Source organism: Panicum virgatum, chromosome 9K (assembly GCF_016808335.1).
Source record: "Panicum virgatum strain AP13 chromosome 9K, P.virgatum_v5, whole genome shotgun sequence".
Classification (NCBI taxonomy): Eukaryota; Viridiplantae; Streptophyta; class Magnoliopsida; order Poales; family Poaceae; genus Panicum; species Panicum virgatum.
In genome coordinates this window covers 26,369,626-26,391,958 of record NC_053144.1, presented here as the reverse complement: position 1 = coordinate 26,391,958, position 22,333 = coordinate 26,369,626, and the positions used below count along the sequence as shown (strand labels likewise).

Here is a 22,333-nt window from a genome sequence, read left to right as displayed (position 1 = left end):
TGTATAAAAACAGAAAGAAAAGAAAAAAATATTTAGTGCCGGCCAGTGATACCAGCCGGCACTAAAGTGGATGCCTGGGACCGCCCGTGGCCGCGCACGTTGGTGCTGGTTAGAGGAGCCGGCAATAATGTGTGTCACGTTAGTGCCGGCCATTTAGTACCGGCCACAGGGACCGGCACTAAGGCGTCCTATGACCGGCACTAATAAGCCTTTCTCCAACAGTGCAGATCCTGGAACCCATCGGTTGCCATGGCCTCTTCCAGCGTTTTGGGAGACTTGAGAAACGCAAAGCATGCCTGCTTAAGCCCTTGGCAGCAGTGCTCCTCAGCCAACGCCAGCGTGGTCGCCACGGTGCTCACATCAATGTGCTGGCACAGCCTGCCCTCGCAGATCAGCTTGAGCCTCTGCAGGTCGTACCTGTCCGCAGCTTCTAGCAAATGCTGCGCCATGGTGGTGGCGGCGGCGGCGGCCTCGACGTCATCCTGCCCTTCCGCCTCTGGCAGCGAGTCGGTGTAGACGAAATGCAGCAAGCTCTGGAACACCTGAGGCAGCATGCCATCAATCCGCACGCAGCTATCCGTGCCCGTGGCGGCGGCGGCGCCTTGTTTCATCGGGCCGAAAAGGAGCGCGTCGAACACCGGCGACCGCGCCGCGAGAACGCACCGGTGCGCGGGGAACACCTCGCTTCCGACGAGAAACCTCACGTCGGCACCCTTTCCGCCTAGGAGGAGCGCGCGGAAGTGCTGCGGCGAGTCCGGCGGCGGCACCACGACGAAGGGAGGTGCGTCCGCCGGAACGACGGCAGCGTCCTCCGTGCTGAGCTCTCTGGCGACGAGCACGTTGCACCTGACCGTGAAGCAGTCGTCGTCGACACGGCCCGATTTTTCCAGGGCCTCCCTCTTGATGAATTGCCCGTACCCCCACCCACCATCGTTGGGATTGCCTTGCCGAGGAAGATGTGCGCCGTGGAGTTGGCTATGTAGGGTCGCTGTTGTTTCTCAACCTGGTCCAGGAAGCTGAACTCGAACCGCGCCACGACGGCGTCGGCGGCAAGGTCGTTGAGGACGAGGAAGAGGGAGATGTAGTCGGCATTCTCCTGGCGGTTGCCGTTGGGGAAGTACCTGATAGCCCAGGTGCGGCCTGCGACGCGGAAGGGGCGGGACTGGATGTGCTTGCCGTTGGGTAGGGCGGACTTGGTGAGCGAGTAGCCCTGGACCCGGAGCACGTGGTAGCCGCTCGCGGTGCCGGCGACGATGGCGGAGGCGGAGACCGAGGGGAGCCCGTCGTCGCTGTCGGTGGGCCGGAAGGAGGGCAGCGGGAGGGTAGGAGCCATGGTTGAAGAAGAAGAGCGGTGCGATAGGATCGGCGGCGGAGAAGGGCGGCGACAGGCGACCGCGAGGGTTTGGGGTGGGGGGTTTGGTTGGGTTTTTCAACCTGTGTAGGGCGAGATGACGGGGGCGTTTACTTGGGGGCATGCTAGTTCGTACGGTCGATTTTCGACGTTTCATTTTTTTCTTTTTTAGAAATTTTTTTGCCATTTTCTGATAATTTTTTTTGAAAAAAAAATCAAGGGCAAAAATAGAGAGGCAAAAAAAAATTGATCAGAAAAAATTTTAAGAAACAAATTTTAAAAAAAAATTGACGAGAAAATCATTCAAAAAAAACTCGGATGAAAATTTTTTGCATCCAAAACAAAAAAGGGCTCGGATAAAAAATTGTTGCATTCAAAACAAAAAAAGTTCAGATGAAAAAAATTGTAAAAAAAATTTTTTGCAACAAAGAAACCCCACCCTGGACGCCCCGTCAGCGGTACACCTCCCCGCTGCCCGGAGCCTCTCCGCCGGTGCCATGGCGTCGCCCTTCCCGCGGCGTTGCGCCTTCCCACCGCCGCCAGGCCTCCCCGCCGCCGCGTCACCACCCCGCCGCGCGGCGAGCCGGCTCCGCCCTTAGCACCCCGGTGGATCTGGGAGGAGAGGGAAGAGAGAAGAAAAGGAGAAGAGAAAAGAAGATGAAGAAAGGGCCACACCCGTCACCTCTTGGCCGCGCCGCGCCTCCCCGCTGGCGGTGCGCCTCCGGGCTGCACCGCACCACCCCCGCTGCCGCCATGCACCGGGCGGATCTGGGGAGGAAGAAGGGAGAGAAAGAAAGGGGAAAAGGCTCACCAGTCAGGTCCCCCTGTGCTAGATCTAGGGAGGAAGAAGGAAGAGGAATAGAGGAGAAGGAGCACGGAACGCTTGAGGAAAGAAGGGGTAGGAGAAGTAGTGGTGGGGTCCACCATGTGCGGGAGTGCGCGGAGTCGACCGTTTCTAAACGTCCGGAGGACTGTGAATTTAGCATTGGGGTTTATTTGCTATTTGGCGGTCAGCATGTTGCTTATGTGACAGAAGGTGTACGTGTCCTTTTACTTAGTTTACGCTAGTTGTGATCATCATAGTATATGTTATCGCGAAAGGGCAATCTAGCGATATAGACATGCTGGCGCAACTTTTCTCATGAAACTAGTTGATTCAACATTTTTTTTTACTTTTTCTAAAATATTAGCACAAGAAATCTTATAATGATAGTTGATCCAATCTTTCTAGTTGATTCAACATTTTTCTTGGAAATTTTGGCTCAATATTCTTTTATAAGACTAGATGATTCAGTTTTTTTCAACCTAACATTTTTTTAAATAATGCTGGCTCAATATTTCTCATAAGACTAGGTCACACAGTATTTTTTTTGTTAACTTTTTCTTTAAAAAATAGGTCATCAGTTTTATAATAAAAGTTCATCTAACATTTCTAGTTGAAAAATGTTAGCGAGGCACTTGTACAAGACTAGTTGATATTTCCTCCGTTTCAAAATGTACGTTTTGGCTTTTTTTAGATGCATAGTATTTGCTATGCACTTATATATGACATATGTCTAGATACATAGCAAAATATATGAATCTAGAAAAGTCAAAACGACCTACATTTTGAAACGGAGGGAATACAACATTTGTTATTGACTCATACATATAACTACAGGATTTGTTCCGATTTAAATACATACAACTACATGGACACCTGAATAGAATGGCTGAACTTATGACTAGTAGCACTATAAACTCCTTACATATAACTACAGGATTTGTTCCTATTCAAATACATGCCAGCACAATAAAATAGCAGATTCAGGGCTAAAACAGCCATTCCAAATTCATACCCCTCACCAGAATCCAAGGAAATCACAAAACCATGAAACCAGGAGCAGGAAGAGCCTCAGAATTTTATCGCAACCCCTACTGCAAAGCACAAACGAGAAATGCAAGTGGCTTCCAATTATTTTTTTTAAATGTAGGCTGAAAACAGAAGTGCAATTACAGAGTATAAACTGTTACCTGTAACAATATACCATTAGCTATAAGCCAGATTACAGATTGATGCCTGAAGCTTTTCCTGCACAGAAAGCTCCTACATGTGCTCGTCAGCATCTGACTAAAAGTATCCCCCTGAACAAAATGGCAGACTAATGTCTACAGCTGAATGCTCAAAAAACATCAAGTGTAATTGTTCAACGTCTTGATCAGACTCAAATGAATATGGCAGAGAGCTGTCCACTAGATATTATTTGAATTACCAGAGCTTTCAGGACATGGCAGTGATAGTGCACAAATAAAATAGACAACCACAGATGTTCCACGTTAGCAAGGGTATATCGAAAGGAAACAATAAAAGAATCAAACTGACCATCATTTGTTGTACGTACCACTCCATGTGATTGTTTCATAGGTTATAATTTTCCAAACCGTTTCAATCCAATAAAGCGAAGCATTGATGGTTAAAATAAAACAGCAAACAAATTTGTATTTTAGATATTAGAAACATGGCAAATACAGAACATGTTTTCCATGACGACTGATGGATATTCGTATTGTATTACCCAGTTTCATGTCTACACTAGTTCAATTGATGCGGGCCTTGAAATTGAGAGGGAGAGAATGGCAAATTGGAAGCAAGATAAACAAGTTCACCCTCCAAAGAGGCTCTGAACTATTTAGGTTTAACTGTAGAGAATTGGCAAACACCACACCCTAGGAGGGGGGTGAACTTTCATTATATAGGCCATATAGGCTTGGGTTACAAGAAACACAATACAAACACAATACAAACTCTATATATCTAACACCCGCCCGCAGTCGCAGGGGTAGCCTGACGGACTCCAAGACTGGACCTAAAATCAGTAAACAACTGTATAGGAAGACCCTTAGTCATGATGTCAGCAAACTGATGTGAAGATGGCACATGAAGAACCCGAACTTATCCCAGAGCCACCTTCTCGCGGACGAAGTGAATGTCAATCTCGATATGCTTCGTTCATCGATGATGAACAGGATTGACTGTCATATAAACAGCTCTGACATTATCACAATAGACGAGCATAGCCTTCGAGAGGGGTATATGAAGCTCCTGAAGTAACTGTCGCAGCCAGCAACACTCAGCCACAGCATGTGCAATAGCCCTGTACTCAGCCTCAGCACTAGAACGAGATACTGTAGTCTGCCTCTTGGATGACCATGAAACCAGAGTGTCACCAAGAAAAACACAGTATCCTGAAGTAGATCGCCTGGAGTCAGGATAGACAGCCCAATCTGCATCTGTGTAGGCTATAAGTGAATCGACCGGTCCAGTGTTGATGTGAATGCCAGAAGACAGCGTGCCCTTCACATACCATAGGATACGCTTCACAAGCGCCAGATGAGGCTCGCGAGGATCATGCATAAATAGACAGACTTGCTGAACAGCATATTTAAGATCAGGACGAGTAAGAGTGAGATATTGTAAGGCTCCAGCCAAACTCCTGTACTCAGAGGGATCAACAACTGGTGCACCATCTGTAGCTGAGAGTTTTGCCTTGGTGTCCACTGGCGTCGTCGTAGAGTGACACTCACTCATACCAGCTCGCTGAAGGAGATCCAAAGCATACTGACGCTGAGATAGGAACAGGCCATCTGAAGAACGGGTAACTGATATCCCCAAGAAGTGATGAAGAACCCCAAGACCTGTCATAGCAAACTCAGTATAAAGACGACCAATAATGTCATGAAGCAGACGGGTGGACGAGGCAGTCAACACAATATCATCCACGTATAGTAACAGATAGGCAATGTGAGCGCCATCCTTGTAGACGAACAAGGACGTGTCAGAAACCGAGGCAACAAATCCAATCTGTTTGATGTATGTGGCAAACCGTTGGTACCAAGCACGAGGCGCCTGCTTCAAGCCATAAAGCGACTTCTGCAGAAGGCAGACATGATTAGGAAGGGCTGGATCAACAAAACCTGGAGGCTGCTGGCAGTAGACTGTCTCATCAAGATGACCATGAAGAAAAGCATTCTTGACATCCAGCTGATGAATAGGCCAATGACGAGAGGCTGCAATACTCAAAACTGTCCGGATAGTTCCTGGTTTAACAACCGGGCTGAAAGTCTCATCATAGTCAATGCCATGCTGCTGAGAAAATCCCCAAACCACCCAACGAGCTTTGTGACGAGCAAGAGAACCATCAGAATGATACTTATGCTTGAAAATCCACTTTCCTGTCACGACATTAGCACCAAGAGGCCGAGGAACAAGACGCCAAGTACCATTGTCGATCAAAGCTTGAAACTCATCTGCCATAGCTGCTCGCCAATTAGGATCAGCAAGCGCACTGCGGTAATTGCTTGGAACAGGGGAGGCAACGACATGATCAGCAAACAAATTCTGATAATTGACAGGTTGTATGGTACCAGACTGAAGCCGAGTCAACCGCCGTAGAGTAGGCGGTGGTGAAGGGCCGCGCATCGGCTGAGGAGAAGGCGCAGGCGGCTGAAGTCCAGCTGCTGTAACACCGTGCCGTCGAACGGGAAGGGGACCGTTGACAGAACGACGGCTGTAGACAGCGCCGAAACGACCAGCCCGAGCAGCATGCCCTGCAGGAGCTGCAGCCGAAGGTCCTGCAGGCTCGTGTGTAGCCTGCACAGGGGCGCCAATAGGAGGAATCCCGCCCGTAGTCGAAGCAGGTCCAGACGGGGGCACGAGACCACGCCTGCCCAGACTAGTAGCAGGGAGCGGTTGCTCAACATCCATGAAGGATGGAGCTGCCGGTGGAGCTGAGGGCGGACGCTCAACATCCATTGAGGATGGAGCTACCGCTGTTGGTGTAGAACTCAGACACGTCGAACCTGTCGCATGGTTAGTAGGACAATGCACAATATCCGAAACGTCATCGAGGAGGAAATCTAGAGAGGACTGAGGCACAGGAGGATCCCGAGCAAAGGGAAAGGAAAACTCATCAAATACGACATGGCGTGAGATGATGATGCGTCTAGTAGAGAGATCAAGACAGCGATACCCTTTGTGAGAAGATGGATACCCCACAAACACGCATGCAGTCAAGCGAGGAGCTAGCTTGTGTGGGGAGGTAGCCTGCAGGTTTGGGTAGCAAAGGCACCCGAAGACACGTAAATGATCGTAGGAGGGAGGAGTACGATTGAGGCGCGTGTACGGGACTTCACCACCAACGGATGATGAAGGACGGCGGTTTAGCAAATATGTGGCTACTGCAAGGGCCTCAGCCCAGTAGGGGGCAGCATGGATGCATGAATGAGCAGTGTGCGCACAGAGTTATTAAGAGTACGAAGGACACGCTCGGCCTTGCCATTTTGGGGTGAGGTGTAAGGGCACGAGAGTCGAAACAAGATCTCATGAGCTGCTAGGTGAGTTATGGTGGACTTGTTGACAAACTCAGTTCCATTACCAGCCTGAAAGCACTTAACAGGAAGGCCAAACTGTGTGCGAGCATAGGCAATGAAATCAACTAAATGACCGTGCACATCGGACTTTTGATGGAGAGAGAAAGTCCAGCAAAAGTGAGAGAAATCATCCAGCAAAACCAAATAATACGAGTAGCCTGATATGGTAGGAACGGGAGACGTCCAAACATCACAATGAACTATCTCGAAAGGAGAAACAGTGTGTGAAGTAGAAGTAGCAAAAGGAAGACGAGCATGTTTGCCAAGCTGACAGGCGTGACAAAGCGTGTTGTCTAATTTATTACAAGCTATGGAATGACTGTTTCTAAGGCTAACAATGGCAGCAGACCCCGGGTGACTAAGACGCTGATGCCATAGCGACGACGATGCAGCAAGAAGGGCTTGGGCGGTGCTAGGTGTAGCAGCGGATATGGTGTATAGGTCGCCATCGCTATTGCAGCGAAGAATCACGCGCCGCATCCTGAAGTCCTTCACAGAAAAACCAAAGGCATCAAATTCTATCGAGCAGCTGTTGTCACGGGTGAATTGACGAACAGACAGGAGATTGCGAATGATAGAAGGAACAATGAGAACATTATTAAGGGCAAAATTTGATGCAGCGGTGGGTATGACAGAATGACCTCTAGACGTTACGGGAATATGTGAACCATTGCCTACCGAAATAGAAACATGCGAAGCAAGTGAGCGAGAGAGAAGTATACCATCCGAGGAGTGCATGTGGGTGGAGGCGCCGGAGTCCATCACCCATGGAGAAGATCCCTGCAGCTGCAGCTGCTGCAAAGCCGCAATCAGACCCGCCTGGTCCCATGATTGTGCGGGCTGCTGCTGGTACGGCTGCTGGAATGGCTGCTGGTACATCATGGAGTGATGCAGGGGGGCGAACGCAGTGTAGGCTTGCTGCGGGGCTGATCCCAGCAAGCCCTGACCGCGCCAGCCCATGCCACCTGTAGAAGAGCCACCCTGCTGGCCGCTGGGAGCACCCCATGGCGAGAAGCAGAACCACGGGCCATTAGGAGTGTGGCTGCGGGTCTGCTGCTGCTGCTGTTGGGCACCGCCAGAGTTGGAGCCGCCCTTCTCGCCCTTTTTCTTGCGCCAGCGCTGCTGATGCTGCTGCTGTGGCTGCTGCTGCGTTTGCTGCTGCTGCTGCTGCGTTTGCTGCTGGCCAGTGGTGGAAGAGGAGCGACAGGAGGATCCGCAGCCCATGCTGGAGGCGACCAGGGCGGAGGAAGACAGAACCTTGGCCTCATTGGCCAACCGCAGCTCCTTGAGGGCAAACTGATTTAGGGCTTCATCAAAGGTGATGTTCTTGGTGCCGGCGACTATGTCCTTGGTGATGCTGAATTTGGGGTGGATGCCACGCAGCAAGTTCAGCACCAACGTGGGTTCGGCCACAGGATGACCAACCTCACATAGGGCGTCGGCGGCCAGCTTCATCTTCTTGCCAAACTCCATGATGGACAGATCGCCCTGAGTCATGGAGTGGAAGTCCTCGCTCAGGAAGATGGCGCGGGGAGCCTGGTTGGCCTGAAACTTGTTGGAGATGGCAACCCAAAGCTCCCGCGCCGTCTGATCTTCGGCCATGGTGAAGTCAAGGACATCTTGAGATACGGAGCCGTAGAGCCACGTGCGGACGTAGCAATCAATCTGCTCCCAAGCAGCATCAGTGCGGCGAGGAGGAACGGAGCCGTTGATGTGGTGAAGGAGCCCGAACTTGCCGCACATCGCCTTGAAGAAGGCCAACCACTTCTCGTAGTTGGAGCTATGCAGTTCCAGCTTGATGGGGACATGGGATGTGACAGAGATCGTGGTGTAGGGGTGGAGGAAGAGGGCGCCGGCCATTGCATCCGTAGAGGAGGGCATGGTTGGGGCGCCAGAGGAGGGAGAAGAGGCTGCTGATGTCGCAGAGGTGGTTGACATGATTGCAGATGCAATCTGAAGCACACAGCAAGGGCGGCGGCTGGTGTGGTGGGCGCCCAAGAGAGGGCGCAGGAAGAGGATGGAGGCGCCCTAGGGTTAGGGCGCAGGGGAGGGGTGGCGCCGATGGGGAGGAGACCCCTGGACGGCGGCTAGGGCAGCGGAAGGGAGGGGGGCGCACGGCAGGGCTGGGGGAGGGCCCGGACTCGTGATACCATGTAGAGAATTGGCAAACACCACACACCCTAGGAAGGGGTGACCTTTCATTATATAGGCCATATAGGCTTGGGTTACAAGAAACACAATACAAGCACAATACAAACTCTATATATCTAACATTAACTCCTGCTTGACTTTCCCCTCATATATATTGTATATAGGTCCTGTTTTACATCTGCTCAAGCTTCCAACCAATCTTTCTAACAAACCTAACCTGACAATCATCCTAACAAATTGCTAACTTTCCTAACAATCCATCATTGAACAAACTTCAAACAGAGTCAATCTCCAACTGAGATAACTCCTAAGCCAAGCCCATTTTTTTTTTAAAAAAACGCTATTATTATCTCCCAAGGACAGTGTCCACAACATCAATATTATCCTGATTCAATCTAACTTATTCCTTTTTAATCTACTATTTCAACTATAATATGTACTTATTTACAACACCATACTGCAATGAGCTGATGGCAAGAACAATCGCGCATGGTGTTTAAAGAGGCCAACAAAACCGTGCCAAAGAAGAAAATGTTGGGCGAAAAGTTGAGCGAAAATCTGAAAACCTAATTCTCTGTAAATCTGACCCACGGATCATTCACTACTTGTAAATTTTATATAATCTTTTTAAAAAATTTACAAAAAAAAGTCCTGAATAACTTTGTTACTGGCCCACCTTCTTGTTCATTCAATGTTTCGTGTCTTTAATTGAGCTGTAGCAACTGAAACTTTTGAAGGAACCAAGGACACATCATTATGGCACCCTGATCTGGTTTAATTCTCTTATTCCATCTAGGATTTAAACTACGTCATGGATTGCAGTAAGCTGATCACAGGACATCTTGCATTACTAGATGCAATAACACTTACACTTGGTGCTTAGAAACAGGTCAAACAAAACCAAGCTGAAGAGCTCTAGCTGGAGAAGAAAATATGTGGTGACAAATTGAGTTAAATCTGACAATCTGATTCCAAATCATAGATTAATGACATTTCCAAATTGCCTCATGCAAATCAACATTATCAGCATACTCAAACAAGTACGTGTTGATCCTTGAAATACAGAGACCATGAATAGCTTTGTACCACAATGCAGTAATTGTTCTATAACAGAAATGGCAAATCAGCATAGAAATAAGTGACAGGATTTTTGAAGAAATTCCATTTAGATGTATATGTGATTGTCAGTTTCAAATGATGGCATCAAGAAACTGTTAACTTTCTAAATAACAATCGTACCAGTGACCGAAGAAGTTCTTCACTGAGTAGTACCCTCATGTTTGATTGTACGCTACCTGAACCTAAATGAGACACTATACTGAATAAAAACACATCAACCTGCTAACAAATCACTGAAAGTCAATAGAAAAATGCAAAATAATGGTGATGGATGGCATTATAAATTACCTAAAGGAATTTCCAGGTTGAAATAAAGGGGGATGTTCTTGATCACCCCAATGTCAGCTTCAGATAGTGTTACCAAGCTGACGATTTCAGTCTCCTGCGATCACTTGGATATTCTCTCCATCCAGTCTCAAGGAAATGACAGAGAAACCCTGATGAAGAAAGTTTCTTATAAAACTTCATTTTGATTGAAACAACGAAATATGGACCATCATTCCACCGCACCATTGATCCATCACACCTGAAATAGAATGGCACATGTATAATTACAGAATCCAGAATATGTACCGATTTAAAATACCTGTCAGCACCACAAAATAGCAGATTCAGGACTAACAGCATCTGCTTCAAACTCATACCTCTAATCAGAATCCAAGGAAATAGCAAAGCCATGAGAACAACAGCAGGAAGAGCCCTATTGCAAGAAACAAACAAGAAATGCAAGCTTAAAACAGAAGTGGAATTAGCCACCAGACACGGAACGTACAGTTGGCTAGTCTTCATCATCATGCCAACAAACAGAGCATAAACCGTTCAGTTGCAACAACATACCTCTAGTTGTAGCCCAGACAACAGATATATGCCTGAAGCTATTCTAGCACACCAAGTTTTTACATGTGCTCCTAGCATCTGACTAAAAGTATCCCTTGCATACCATGCCACTGCCATAAGACAAAATTTACAGTTGAATGCTCAAAAGAGATCAACCCTGTAACTGTGATCCATCTTGTTCAAACTTAAATGAATCCTTTTAGATCTAATTTCAAGTATTTAATGAAAGGCACTAGTAGTGCAAATAAATAGAAACCCTGAGATGTTCCACATAGGAAAGGCATATAAGAAAGAAAGAAAGAAAGAAAGAAATATTAAACAACTCCACATAACTGAATACAGCTATGACCATCATCTCTGGTATATGCCTCTGCATGGCTCCATGTAATTGTTTCAGAAGAAGAAATTTTCCAGACCAAGACCATTTCACTTAAAAACCAATTACTGGTGATAGTTCGAATAGCACAGCAAATAAATTAATATGGAAGATATTATAATGATGAAAAGTTGAATAACTTTGTACTGATGTGCAATTATAATTTTGTACTGATGTGCAATAATATCTGCACATAAACAAGTGCCAGGATTGCTGAAGCAAATTCACAAGTACATTAGTGCAACTATTAAATGGACATATGACTACACGATCGACGTAGAACTTCTAGAACTAGTACTAGATAGCATACCAGGCCATTTTTTATATCAATGGGGCCGGTATCCCAAAAAGGCTATGTTGTTGTTGTTGTTGGGCCGGTATCCCAAATAACCCAAATAATTCGTCTTTCTGGACACTTGCAATTGTATAAATAATCCTGGGTCTACTAAAAACCCATGATCCTGTCTTCCATTTGCTCTACATGATATCAACGGGCAGCAAGCTTGGACATCAACTCGAACAAAGCAGAAGGGCAGCTTTTCACCAGATGCTGGAACTCATCCGTTGCCATTACCGCATCCAGCGTCTTTGGAGACTTGAGGAACTCATAGCATGCCTCCTTGAGCCCTTGGCAGCGGTGCTGCTCAGCCAACGCCAGCGTGGTCGCCACCGTGCTCACGTCAATCTGCCGACACAGCCTGTCCTCACAGATCATCTTCAACCTCTGCATGTCATACCTGTCAGAGGCCTCTAGCAGATGCTGTGCCATTGCGGGGCTGGCCGCAGCCTCATCTTTCCCGTCCGTCTCCGGCAGCGCGTCGGTGTACACGAAATGCCGCAACGCCTCGGACACCTGCGGCATCATATCATCAATATGTATGCAGTCCCGTGTGGCGCTGGCGGCGCCTTCTCTCATCGCGCCGAAGAGCTGCGCGTTGAAGACGGGCGACCGTGCCGAGAGCACGCACCGGTGCGCGGCGAACGTCTGGTCGCCGACATGGAACCACACGTCGGCGCCCTGCTCGCTGAGCAGGAGGGCGCGGAAGTGCTGCAGCCAGTCCGGCGGCGGCACCAGGATGGAGGGAGCGGCCGCCGCTGTGTCCACGGCGCGTGGCTTGCCAATGACGACGATGTCACACCTGACCGTGAAGCAGTCGTCCTTGAGGCGAGCTGACTGCTCCAGCTCCGCCCTCCTGACGAATTTAGCTCGGCCCCAGCTGCCGTGGCTCACGAACTTGTTCGGCTCAACGGTAGGAACGCAAGACCGCTTCTGCATCTCCACCTGGTCGATGAAGCTGAACACCAGCTGCACCATCAAGTGGTTGGCGACGGTATCCTTGAGGACTAGGTAGATGGAGATGTAGTCGGCGTTCTCCGGGAGGTTGCCGTTGGGAAAGTACCGGACAACCCAGGTGTGCCCAGCGGCGCTGAAGGGGCGAGACTCCACGACCTCGCCGTTAGGGATGGTGGACTTGATGCGCGAGTAGCCCTCGATCCTGAGCACGTGGTAACCGCTCGCGTCGCCGGAGACGATGGCGGAGGCGGAGCCCGCCCCGTCGCCGGCCATGGTAGGGGAGGGTAAGGTAGCGGCGTGCTTGAGGTGGAGTGGAGTGGGGCGGCGAGGCCGGAGGCGGACGTGGTGGGTTGGGAGGGGCGGCGGCGGCGGACGTGGGAAGAGGGCCGGGCAGCTAGCGGCGGCGGCGAGGGTTTTTTTTTTGGGGGGCGGGGGGGTGGGGGTGTGTTCTTTCTGACTTCTCAACTTGGCGGAATTTAATCTTTTACCAAGGATCGCCACCTTCTGAGAACACTTTTTTTTGACACTACATAATTAGTATGGGAGAGAAAAATATTTATAAATTTACCACTTTGACCCGTGGATGCCAGCGCGGCTGCCCAACTAGACGTCACGTCACCTCCAACCAACCCCAACCCCCGCGCCAGACCCGAGCCTTTTGACCAGCCCGCGAGCCCATCTCAGGGTTTACTTTACCGTTTGCATTGTAGATTTTACCGTTTTTACTGTAGCGGTAACTGTTTTTTTTATTTTTGTATTTTTAAATTTTGAATCGGAAAACACCGGTTACCACTACCGATTAGTGTTACCGTCTAATAGCGGTATTAGTAAATTTTGGCGGTAACCGCCGGTTTAGGTGAACACCGGCCCGTCTCCAGTCCAGTCCACTCCCATCCCCCCTCCCCTCCTTTGCTCCGCGATTGCCTTCCCTCCCGCCGCCGCCGCCGCCGACGCCACGCCGCTCCTACCGCCGACGCCACCAGCGCGCGGGCGAGCACCACGGCGTCCTCCAGCGCGGAGCCGCCGCCCTGCGCTATGTCAGGCATCATCGGGTGGAACGCGTCGCCGGCCACCGTCACGGCCCCGCGCGCCGCCGCGCCGGTGAGGAGGAGGGACACCGGGCTCCGGTACAGGAGCGGCACCCACGAGAGGTTGCCGTGGTCGGAGCGGCGCACCACGTCCAGGTACTCCGCGGGCAGGTGGCCGGCCAGGTTCTCGGTCACCTCGCAGGGTCATCATGGCCGGGTCCCCGGCGACTTCTTTCTCTGCAGATACAGATGCGGCGGCGGCGGCGCTGAGCTCCGGAGCAATGGATGTATCTGGCTGCAACACGCCGTGCGGCGTGTGCGACGACATGGCTTGCCTGCGGGGACGGTGTTGTTGACGAGGAACCAGTAGACGTCGGTGTCGCTGATGGGCACCATGCCCGCCCAGAGGCCCGGCGAGAAGAACTGCCAGAGCTCCCGCCTGATGCCGTGGCCGTTGGGGAAGATGGAGAGCCCGCACACGGCGGAGCGGCCCGAGCTCGCCGGCTCCGGGAGGCCCAGCCATCGCGCCACTAGCGAGTGCACGCCGTCGCACCCGATCAGGACCTGGCAACACCAACCATGCGTATACGGCGAGTGCAAGAAATAATTTGGTGATCAGACACTGTGCCGGCGTACCTTGGCTCGGATCACCGTGCCGTCGTCCAACCGCAGGATGACGGTCTCCGGCGAGTCACCGGCTGCGCGTTCGGTGCCGATGGAGACGAGCTTGGACGAGAAGCGGACGGTGCCCGGCGGCAGCTGCTCCGCGAGCGCCTCCAGCAGCGCCTTCCTGCCCACCGCCCTCACTCTGACTTCCTCACCCCTTTTTAATTTTTTTCCCAGTTCAGGCAATCAATCAAGCGGATCAGTCAGAGTTACTATTTCAGGACCAAATCACACAAAATCCCACAAAATTTCTTCAGCGGTGTGGCTTGCCGTGACGAACAAGAATTGGTAGCTAGGAATTGAATAATTGATGGATGAACTCACTTGTTCTTGGTCCCGGCAAAGCGGAACACCTGCTTGGCTCCGCTCTCAAGGTTGGTCACCTCGGACCTGCGCGACGAATCCAGCGCGTGAGTCGAGCGAGAGAACATGGCGTCGGCGTAGTGCGACATGGCGACAAGGTGGCGTGGCGTCGGCGGCAGGGGCGGCGTGGCGTCGGCGGGAGGGAAGGCAGTCGCGGAGCAGAGGAGGGGAGGGGGAATGGGAGTGGATTGGGCTGGAGACGGGCCCGCGGGCTGGACAAAAGGTTCGGGTCGGGCACAGGGGGGTGGGAGGTGACGTGCCGCCTAGCTGGACAATCGCGCTGGCATCCACGGGTCAAAGTGGTAAATCTATAAACATTTTCTCTCTCCCGTGCTAATTATGTAGTGCCAAAAATAAAAATGCTATATCAGAAGGTGACCATCGTTATAATGGTAAAATGTTAAATCCCCCTGAACTTGCCCAACCGGCGGTCGAACTTCGAAGTTGCAAAGTGTGAGTATTCCTTAAGTCTTTTTAAAATCTACCCTCTAAATCATCATTTATTTAGAGCAAAACTAATAATTTAGCCCATGCTGACTGCAAAACTATTCGCAGCTCGTCTCTCGGTCCACTTGTATAGTGATTTAGTTCTCCACCATTAATACATAGCTCACTTATCTATCTCACAAAATTTCTTAATTCTTGTGTCAAAGCTGGCTGTAAATTTATAGCCCACTTCCCCTCTCTCTTCTTATCTCTCCTCCATCTCATCATTCAGTTTGTTTATAGCCTACCATAATACTATGCCTAAGTTTACGGTCACTTTGGCCCCGTTTTTCACTAAGGAGCTTCTCCACTAAGGATGGAGTCTCCTGACACAAAGTTGTCGACATTGCTTCACACCAAACCGGAGGGGCGTTGACTTGCCGGCGAGCCATAAAGACTCCAAGGATGGCCGGTGCACCGTGATACACGTTGGTTCACTAAAAAACCAGCTCACAAGGCGCAACACCTTGCTCTCACACTCTCTCAAGAGTTAATCCTAGCACTGACACTCACAACTTGTGCTAAGTCTAGGATTTGATCAATTTGTACTTATGTGTTTAGTTTGGAGATGGGTTGGGTCCATCCCTGATTTCAGGGTTGGGTCAGACCCAGTTTCATGTTTGGTTACTGGGTTGGGTCGAACCTAGTTTTTTGTTTGGTTACAAGGACAAAGTGGGTTGGAGTGACTCCATCTCTTGTTTGGATGGAGGGATGAGGGTTGATCAGGGAATATGGTCACCTTCTTGGTGAGTTTACCATAGTTGAAACCATAAGACACAACAGGATTCAAATAGTAGTAATGAAATTGCAGTACCATACGTCATAATACTATAGCTAGTTCACGGTGAAAACCTTCCTTAAATCATATTACAAAGCTGCCACAACTAATATAGGATATAGCAAGTTCAAGCCTTACTTAAGTATATAAAGTTCAAGGCAATACGTCAAGTTCAATCCTTACAAGATATAAGGTCAAGGCTTACACATCATAGGGTACAAAGCCCAACAAAAGAAACATGTATCTCATCCAAATCGCCATTACTGTCCAGGAAACTTCTCAGCGATGTACATTGAAACCCAATATAACTTATTCTCCCATGGCAGGGCGTAGAAAGCTCTACCAATGCTAGGGTTCGCAACCAAATAATGGAAGTAATAAGATATGTGGGCTGAATTGAAACCAGGCATGCTCTGCAACCTTTTCTGCCATGTTTTCAAATGGTTCTTGACTTGCTCACCCGTGCGCATAGTGTTGAACTTCTCATTGATAGCCCTAGAACAAGCATTGAGATGGACCTTCTTAAAGCCCTTCGATGTCTTCAAGCCAGTAGCCACCAAATTACAGAGGTGAGTGAGCATGAAAGCAGACATTGTTGAAGTCCATATGACAGGCCCGCTAGTTCCCCCAAGTCCTTCAGCTGCATTCATTGCCTGTCATACAAACACATAATTAAAAACAAAATCAGCAAACTATATGTCCAGCTGCACACTTAATTTTAGTTGCAGCGCCCTGTTATACACATGAACTTGAATTTCAGCACAATCACATGAACAAGCAATATGTCCAATACAAATGGAATCAAACAAAAAAATGTCTTACACACATGGTACAGCAAGCAATATGTCCAATACAAATGGAATCAAACAAAAAATGTCTTACACACATGGTACAACAAGCAATATGTTCAATACAAATGGAATTGAACAATACATATGTCTTACAAATGAAATACATCAAACAATATTAGTTAACATTGTTGTTTTAACGATCTGACCACATTTGATCAGCAATTTGTTGCCTGAAATGAACCATAGCAGCATGGTCATTTGCTTGTCCAGCGACTGTTGAAGCTTGTTCATAGCTTGGATAGTCCTCGAAAAAAAAATCATCCACCCCATCTTGTATGACCCAATTATAAATGATGCAGCAAGCAACAACAATATCTACTTGAGTTGGAAAAGGGAAGAATGGGATGGCATCATCAAGAATTTTGAATCTTCTCTTTAGTGCCCCAAATGCACGCTCTACTGTGACACGAAGAGAGGAATGTCTAAGGTTGAACAACTCCTTCTCATTTTGCACCGGATTACTCCCCCTCCCCCATTCAATCAAGTGGTACCGGACGCCACGGAAATGGGGCAAGAATCCCGGCTTTGCTCCATATCTAACATCAACTAGGTAGTATTTGCCTATCATGTGATGGACAGGTTGGTCAAATTTCTATAAACATGACAAATTTGTATGCACAAGTTTAGAGCCTGCTACTCTATTACCTTGTGGAACACGAAGACCATTCTCACGTTCTAAAGCATCTCATAAAACTAGAGCATCGTGTGCTGCCCCCTCCCAACCAGCCAAGACATAAGTGAACCGTAGATCAAAATCTACGGCTGCCATAACATTTTTGTGTGGCATGAGACTTCCTACCACGAAATGAATTCTCAATATCCTTAGGAACAGATGCTCTTACATGTGTACCATCAATTGCTCCAATACAATCCTATTTTTTCCAATAAATCAAGAAAAGATTAGGGACATTGCTGAGGTCAGATTAGTATGAATCTGAAAACAAAACAGCAATAAGGCTCACACCTTAAAGTATGGATCCCATCTGTAGTTCCCTGCAATTTTGCTTGGAGTGTCCAAGGATTGGGGTTTAATTAATTCCCCCCGTAACTGACCAATAGCATGGAGTACTTTGTTGAAATAATGGCTAACTGTTTCTCCCGATCTATCAAAATTAGTTCCAACTAACCTATTCCTAAGATTGTGTCCCACTGTATTTAGAAACATGCCCACTTGCTGCTCAACACACACGTGAATGGTATCTTTAAGCAAACCACGATCTCTAAAAAGACTTCACAACGGAAAGAACTTGTCTCTATTAAGTCTTAACATGTTCACACAAACTGTGTCATCCCTCCAAATTTTATTGTTTAGGTATTCTATTCTCATCCTATCCCTTTCCTCCATAGGCCCATAGGTAATACCAACAGTCCTTTCACCCCGTTTACGTTTTCTAGACTGAATAATCACGGCCACCATTGATAACAACATGTGTGTAGCAGCAACACAAATTACAGCCTTGGTTTTCTTATCCATCTACAACATAACAATGACAACAACAATAATATAGGCATGGCATAGTTCCAAATCTAGCAACATATACATGTATACCCATTGTTGTAGCAAAATTAGTTCCAAATCTAGCAAGCACCACACACGAGAATCAGCAAATCAGTTTGGATTTGCTTACCTTGGGGCGGAAGAAGGATGGCGCGGCTCAGTGATGCCCGGTGGTGGAGGAGAAGGCCGGCTTGCTAGAGATGTGGTGACGATGATGAGGGCCGGTGCAACCAGGTCGCCGCGGCGAGGGAGGGGAGGGGACAGGTCCGCCGGGCCGGCGCGGGCAGGGGAGACGAGGAGGGGCGGCGCCTGCAGGGAAGAACATGGGCGGCACGGTTTAGCTCGCGAGCTTGGAGGGAAGGGGGAGGCGCAGCCAGGAAAAATGAGAAGGGGAGGGCACCGGGGTCATGGCGCAATACCTGGGAGGGGAGGGAGCGGGGATGCACCAGCAGGGAGGCGGAGCTTCGCCGCCACGGAGGAGGGGCGCCGCCGCCGCCCGCCAGAGAGGGGCATCGCGACTCGCGAGATCCAGCGGGGGTGTGCGTGGGAGGGTGAGGGTGAGGATAAGGATTGGGGGGTGACCGACGGCTCACGCGCGATGCATGTGACGGCGCGGGAGGGAAGTGGGTCGAAGTGGTCCGTTGGTTTTGAAGGAATCACCCTGACCCGCATCTAGTGGGTATATTCCCCTCCAGGTTCAACTCGACCCATATGAACCCCCAAACCAAACATGGGTCCAACTGGGTCGAATCTGTCCCGACCCAGTTCGACCCTGGAACCAAACACACGGTACTTGAATGGCTTGGGATGTTTTTTCAATGTGTATGGGATTCCTTTAGACTCCAACAACTCCAAAATGGCCGGTGGATGTCATATATATAACCCATAAATTCAAAGTAGTCGTTTGTAGCCGTTGGGACTTTTTTGCGTGTAGCGTCGGTTTAAACGGTGAGGGACCGTCAGTTCAACGGGTCACCTTGAGCTTCAAACTAGCCGTTGACCTTCTGATAGACGCCTTGCTGCTGACATACCAAGCGTCGGTTAAATCGGTGTCCTTGTGTCAGTTTAACCAGTCTTCAAAAAATCCTCCTTGTCTTCCTACAGTGTTATGCTGCTAACATGTATTGCATGGATGCAATGCACCTACGATCGTCGGTTCAATCGGTTATAAAGAATCTTCTGCAGCACACCAAACATGCTCTTTGAGTAATATCAAAATCAATGCACCGACGCTTGTTTCTTGACCATCGGTTTAACCGGTGTCTCTTAGATTTCTTCTGTTGACTCAGGCTGCTAGCACTTCCTCTTCCATTGCCATAAAGCGTTCGGGCACAGCCTGTTAAACTTTGCCTGTCATTGTCTCACCAGCACTCCACGCTGCCTCCCTCTCCCCCTCCGGTCCTCGTCCCCCTCCATCTCCCGGCTCGCATCCAGAATCGCTTGCTATAGCTGACCTTGCGGCGTGGGAGGAGGCCAGCACCTCCTATGCTTCGAGATAGTAGGGACATTTATCATGGTGCATGTTTTTAGAATTTAACTTAAATATTAATTTATAATCTATAAAATCTATGTAGTTGATCTCTACTAAAAATTTCTCTCAACATGCAAGCTGTCCACCATAGCAATACGCACTATCACCACAATTAAAATCCACTACTCTAGCATTTTGTTATCCACGTTAACAGATCACGCAATCCACTAACATTAATTTATAATAGTTTTATTTATAAAAGTAATTAAAATATATATATATATAATTACAATATTCAGCCACACAACACGTGCATCACTATTGGGATCCATAAGAATTTATAACTATTTCTCTGTTCTCTAAATCAGCCACATCACCCTCATTATTGTAACTATCCAATCAACTTCGAGCACGTCTTATATCCATGAAATACATGTCTTATTCGTTTTTTCTTCTCTAATCAATGAATAACTTAAAAATCTATTATTTTTTATGCAATATATCTCTCATATGGATTTCAGCGTAATCTCTACAAATGCACCATTTATACGAGCTTTTCTTTAATAAAAAGCTATCATTTTTTTGTTTTTTTGCAAATTCAATCTAAGTGGTATTTTGTATTACTACATGCTCTCCATAGCATTTTACTTAAAGAATTATTGTATTTTTTTGTTATAGTCTATCGAAAAGCTCTCTCAAATCCCGCAGCAACGCGCGAAAAATCACCAAGTTAATATATAATTCAATTCATTTTTGTTAAACCCTAATTATGTTTTTTAATCACGTGCGCCGTCTATGCTAGTTACTATAAAGACCGAAAATAAGTGAAAACATTTCTCACATAAATTGGGCCTCATTGTACCCCTCACGCACATATTACAAGGAGAGAGATAGATCATACAAAAAAGTTCATCCACTATCCACAAAAAAAATTCCACACACTTGCACCTCTTGATAAAATTATATGACTTATTTTTTTGCTTGGGTCTAGTTTTTGACTTAACAATATAAACAAATCAAACATGCTTCTTTATTCTTACTCTGAGCTCCACATAAGCCTGATTAGATGGTAGAAAAAAAGAAGGCAACAACTTTGTCTTGGTGAGGATCTAAAACAAAAGGAGTGATTTGAGAGAATAATTGGAGGAGCAAGACTATGCTTTTGTTTTTGGAAATAGAAAGCTAAGTTTTTGAGCAGGAAGAGTTAGGAACCTAAAGTCTGCATTGTTCTATTCTTCAATTACCCATAAAAGCATTGCAGCCACTCAAAAGTTCGCAGAAATTGAAAGAAGTTTGGAATAACTTGTATGCAGGTTATGTTCAAGGACATGCATCCACCTTAGTCCTTCAAGCTTTACTCGAGGATAGGGTTAAATGTGGGGGTGTAGTTGAGGGTCCATAAGTCCTAAAATCAATCGTCAACTCCTGCAGTTTTTCATAATATTTTATCACCAAACTTAGTTGTAGGGCTTAACGCTAATCAAATTCTATGAGTTTTGGTGAATTATGATCTGTAGGCACTGTAGGAATATGGGGTAGCAAAAACAAAAATTTTCTACCGCATAAATCAGGATTACTGCAGTTATAGATCACGGGATTACCACTAGACGTGCGTTTGCGGAACTTCTGTAGCGTGTCGGTGTAGTGCAGATAGAAGCCGGCAGTGCAGTTGCGTGAACCTCCTCACGAATGGCTCGTCCTTGTGCAGCAAGCACAGCACCTCCACGAAGTCCACACATACGGAAAGAAGCTTTGCTCTCCGATTGCTAGATCCGCGAGAACGAACTAGAACTTGATGCGCGGGAGAGATGGCGGCGGCCAGCCAAGGGGGCTAGGGTTGGGGGCGCCCCTCCCCCTTCCCCTTGCTTATATAGGCCTGGGGGCGCCCCTCTAGGTGGGCCTTAATGGGCCCCACCTTGGGCGCCCCCTTCAGGTGGGCTGCTCCAAACCCCCACCATGATTCCAACCCTATGGGCCTCTCTAGGCCCATTAGTGTATCAAAGCCCAGTCTAATTTGGATCTCATCCTCATTAGGCTTCTGGCCCTTAAGTGTGTGACCCTATGTGCTCACGCATGAATAGACATGGCCCAGTACTCCTACTGGCCAATAGTTGATAGCGGTCTCTAACAAGACGTGTCAACTCCTATGCACGCGCAAATCATATATGTCGAGCCGTCACAGTCTTATACATGCTGTTCCTTTTGCCTCACGATATTTGGTCTAGCTTGAAGCCGACCACTCTTTCTCGATCCTGTGATTCGGAATCCTTGGTTAACTCTTAATCCTAGCATGGCCATGCATTTCCTGATCCGAATCACTCGAGGGGCCCAGAGATATCTCTCTCTTGTAGAGAGGGGCAAATTCCATCTTGACCGACTATGTCTCACAGCATGCTTCTTGACAGACCCGAAAACCACCTTTATAACTACCCAGTTACGGTGCAGCGTTTGATGGCTCCTAAGTAAGTCGGTTCACATCTTGAGTACATACGATGATCTCAGGTCTTATGACACATCGTACATATTGTGTAATGAGAAGTCATCATCTCGTGTTGGGTCAGTTCAATCTCATGTCTCACATGAGCCCACATTATTAGTTTGACATCACCATGTCCATGACTTGTGAAACGTAGTCAATCAACTAATACATGTGCT

General features: G+C 48.1%; 2 protein-coding genes and 1 pseudogene across 2 annotated transcripts; all 3 read right to left on the bottom strand.

Moving 5' to 3' along the window:
* Positions 1 to 200: 200 nt before the first annotated feature.
* LOC120647896 (BTB/POZ and MATH domain-containing protein 2-like) lies at positions 201 to 1,333 on the bottom strand. The gene is made up of 2 exons (XM_039924707.1): positions 944 to 1,333; positions 201 to 899 (listed from the first exon to the last, which is right to left on the bottom strand). Exons 1-2 carry the CDS (start codon positions 1,331 to 1,333, stop codon positions 201 to 203), a joined length of 1,089 nt encoding a protein of 362 aa, XP_039780641.1.
* A 10,006-nt stretch (positions 1,334 to 11,339) lies between these two features.
* LOC120651024 (BTB/POZ and MATH domain-containing protein 3-like) lies at positions 11,340 to 12,954 on the bottom strand. The gene has a single exon (XM_039928352.1). It carries the CDS (start codon positions 12,808 to 12,810, stop codon positions 11,731 to 11,733), a length of 1,080 nt encoding a protein of 359 aa, XP_039784286.1. The 5' UTR covers positions 12,811 to 12,954; the 3' UTR covers positions 11,340 to 11,730.
* Positions 12,955 to 13,228: 274 nt separating this feature from the next.
* Positions 13,229 to 14,776, bottom strand: LOC120651025 (annotated as a pseudogene).
* Positions 14,777 to 22,333: the final 7,557 nt, after the last annotated feature.

Excerpts from the sequence above, each read along its gene's own strand:
- LOC120647896 (XM_039924707.1), bottom strand. The coding sequence starts at position 1,333 with ATGGCTCCTACCCTCCCGCTGCCCTCCTTCCGGCCCACCGACAGCGAC. Across the intron at positions 900-943 it reads CGCACATCTTCCTCGGCAAG|AGGGAGGCCCTGGAAAAATC; the intron begins GCAATCCCAACG and ends CAATTCATCAAG.
- LOC120651024 (XM_039928352.1), bottom strand. The coding sequence starts at position 12,810 with ATGGCCGGCGACGGGGCGGGCTCCGCCTCCGCCATCGTCTCCGGCGAC.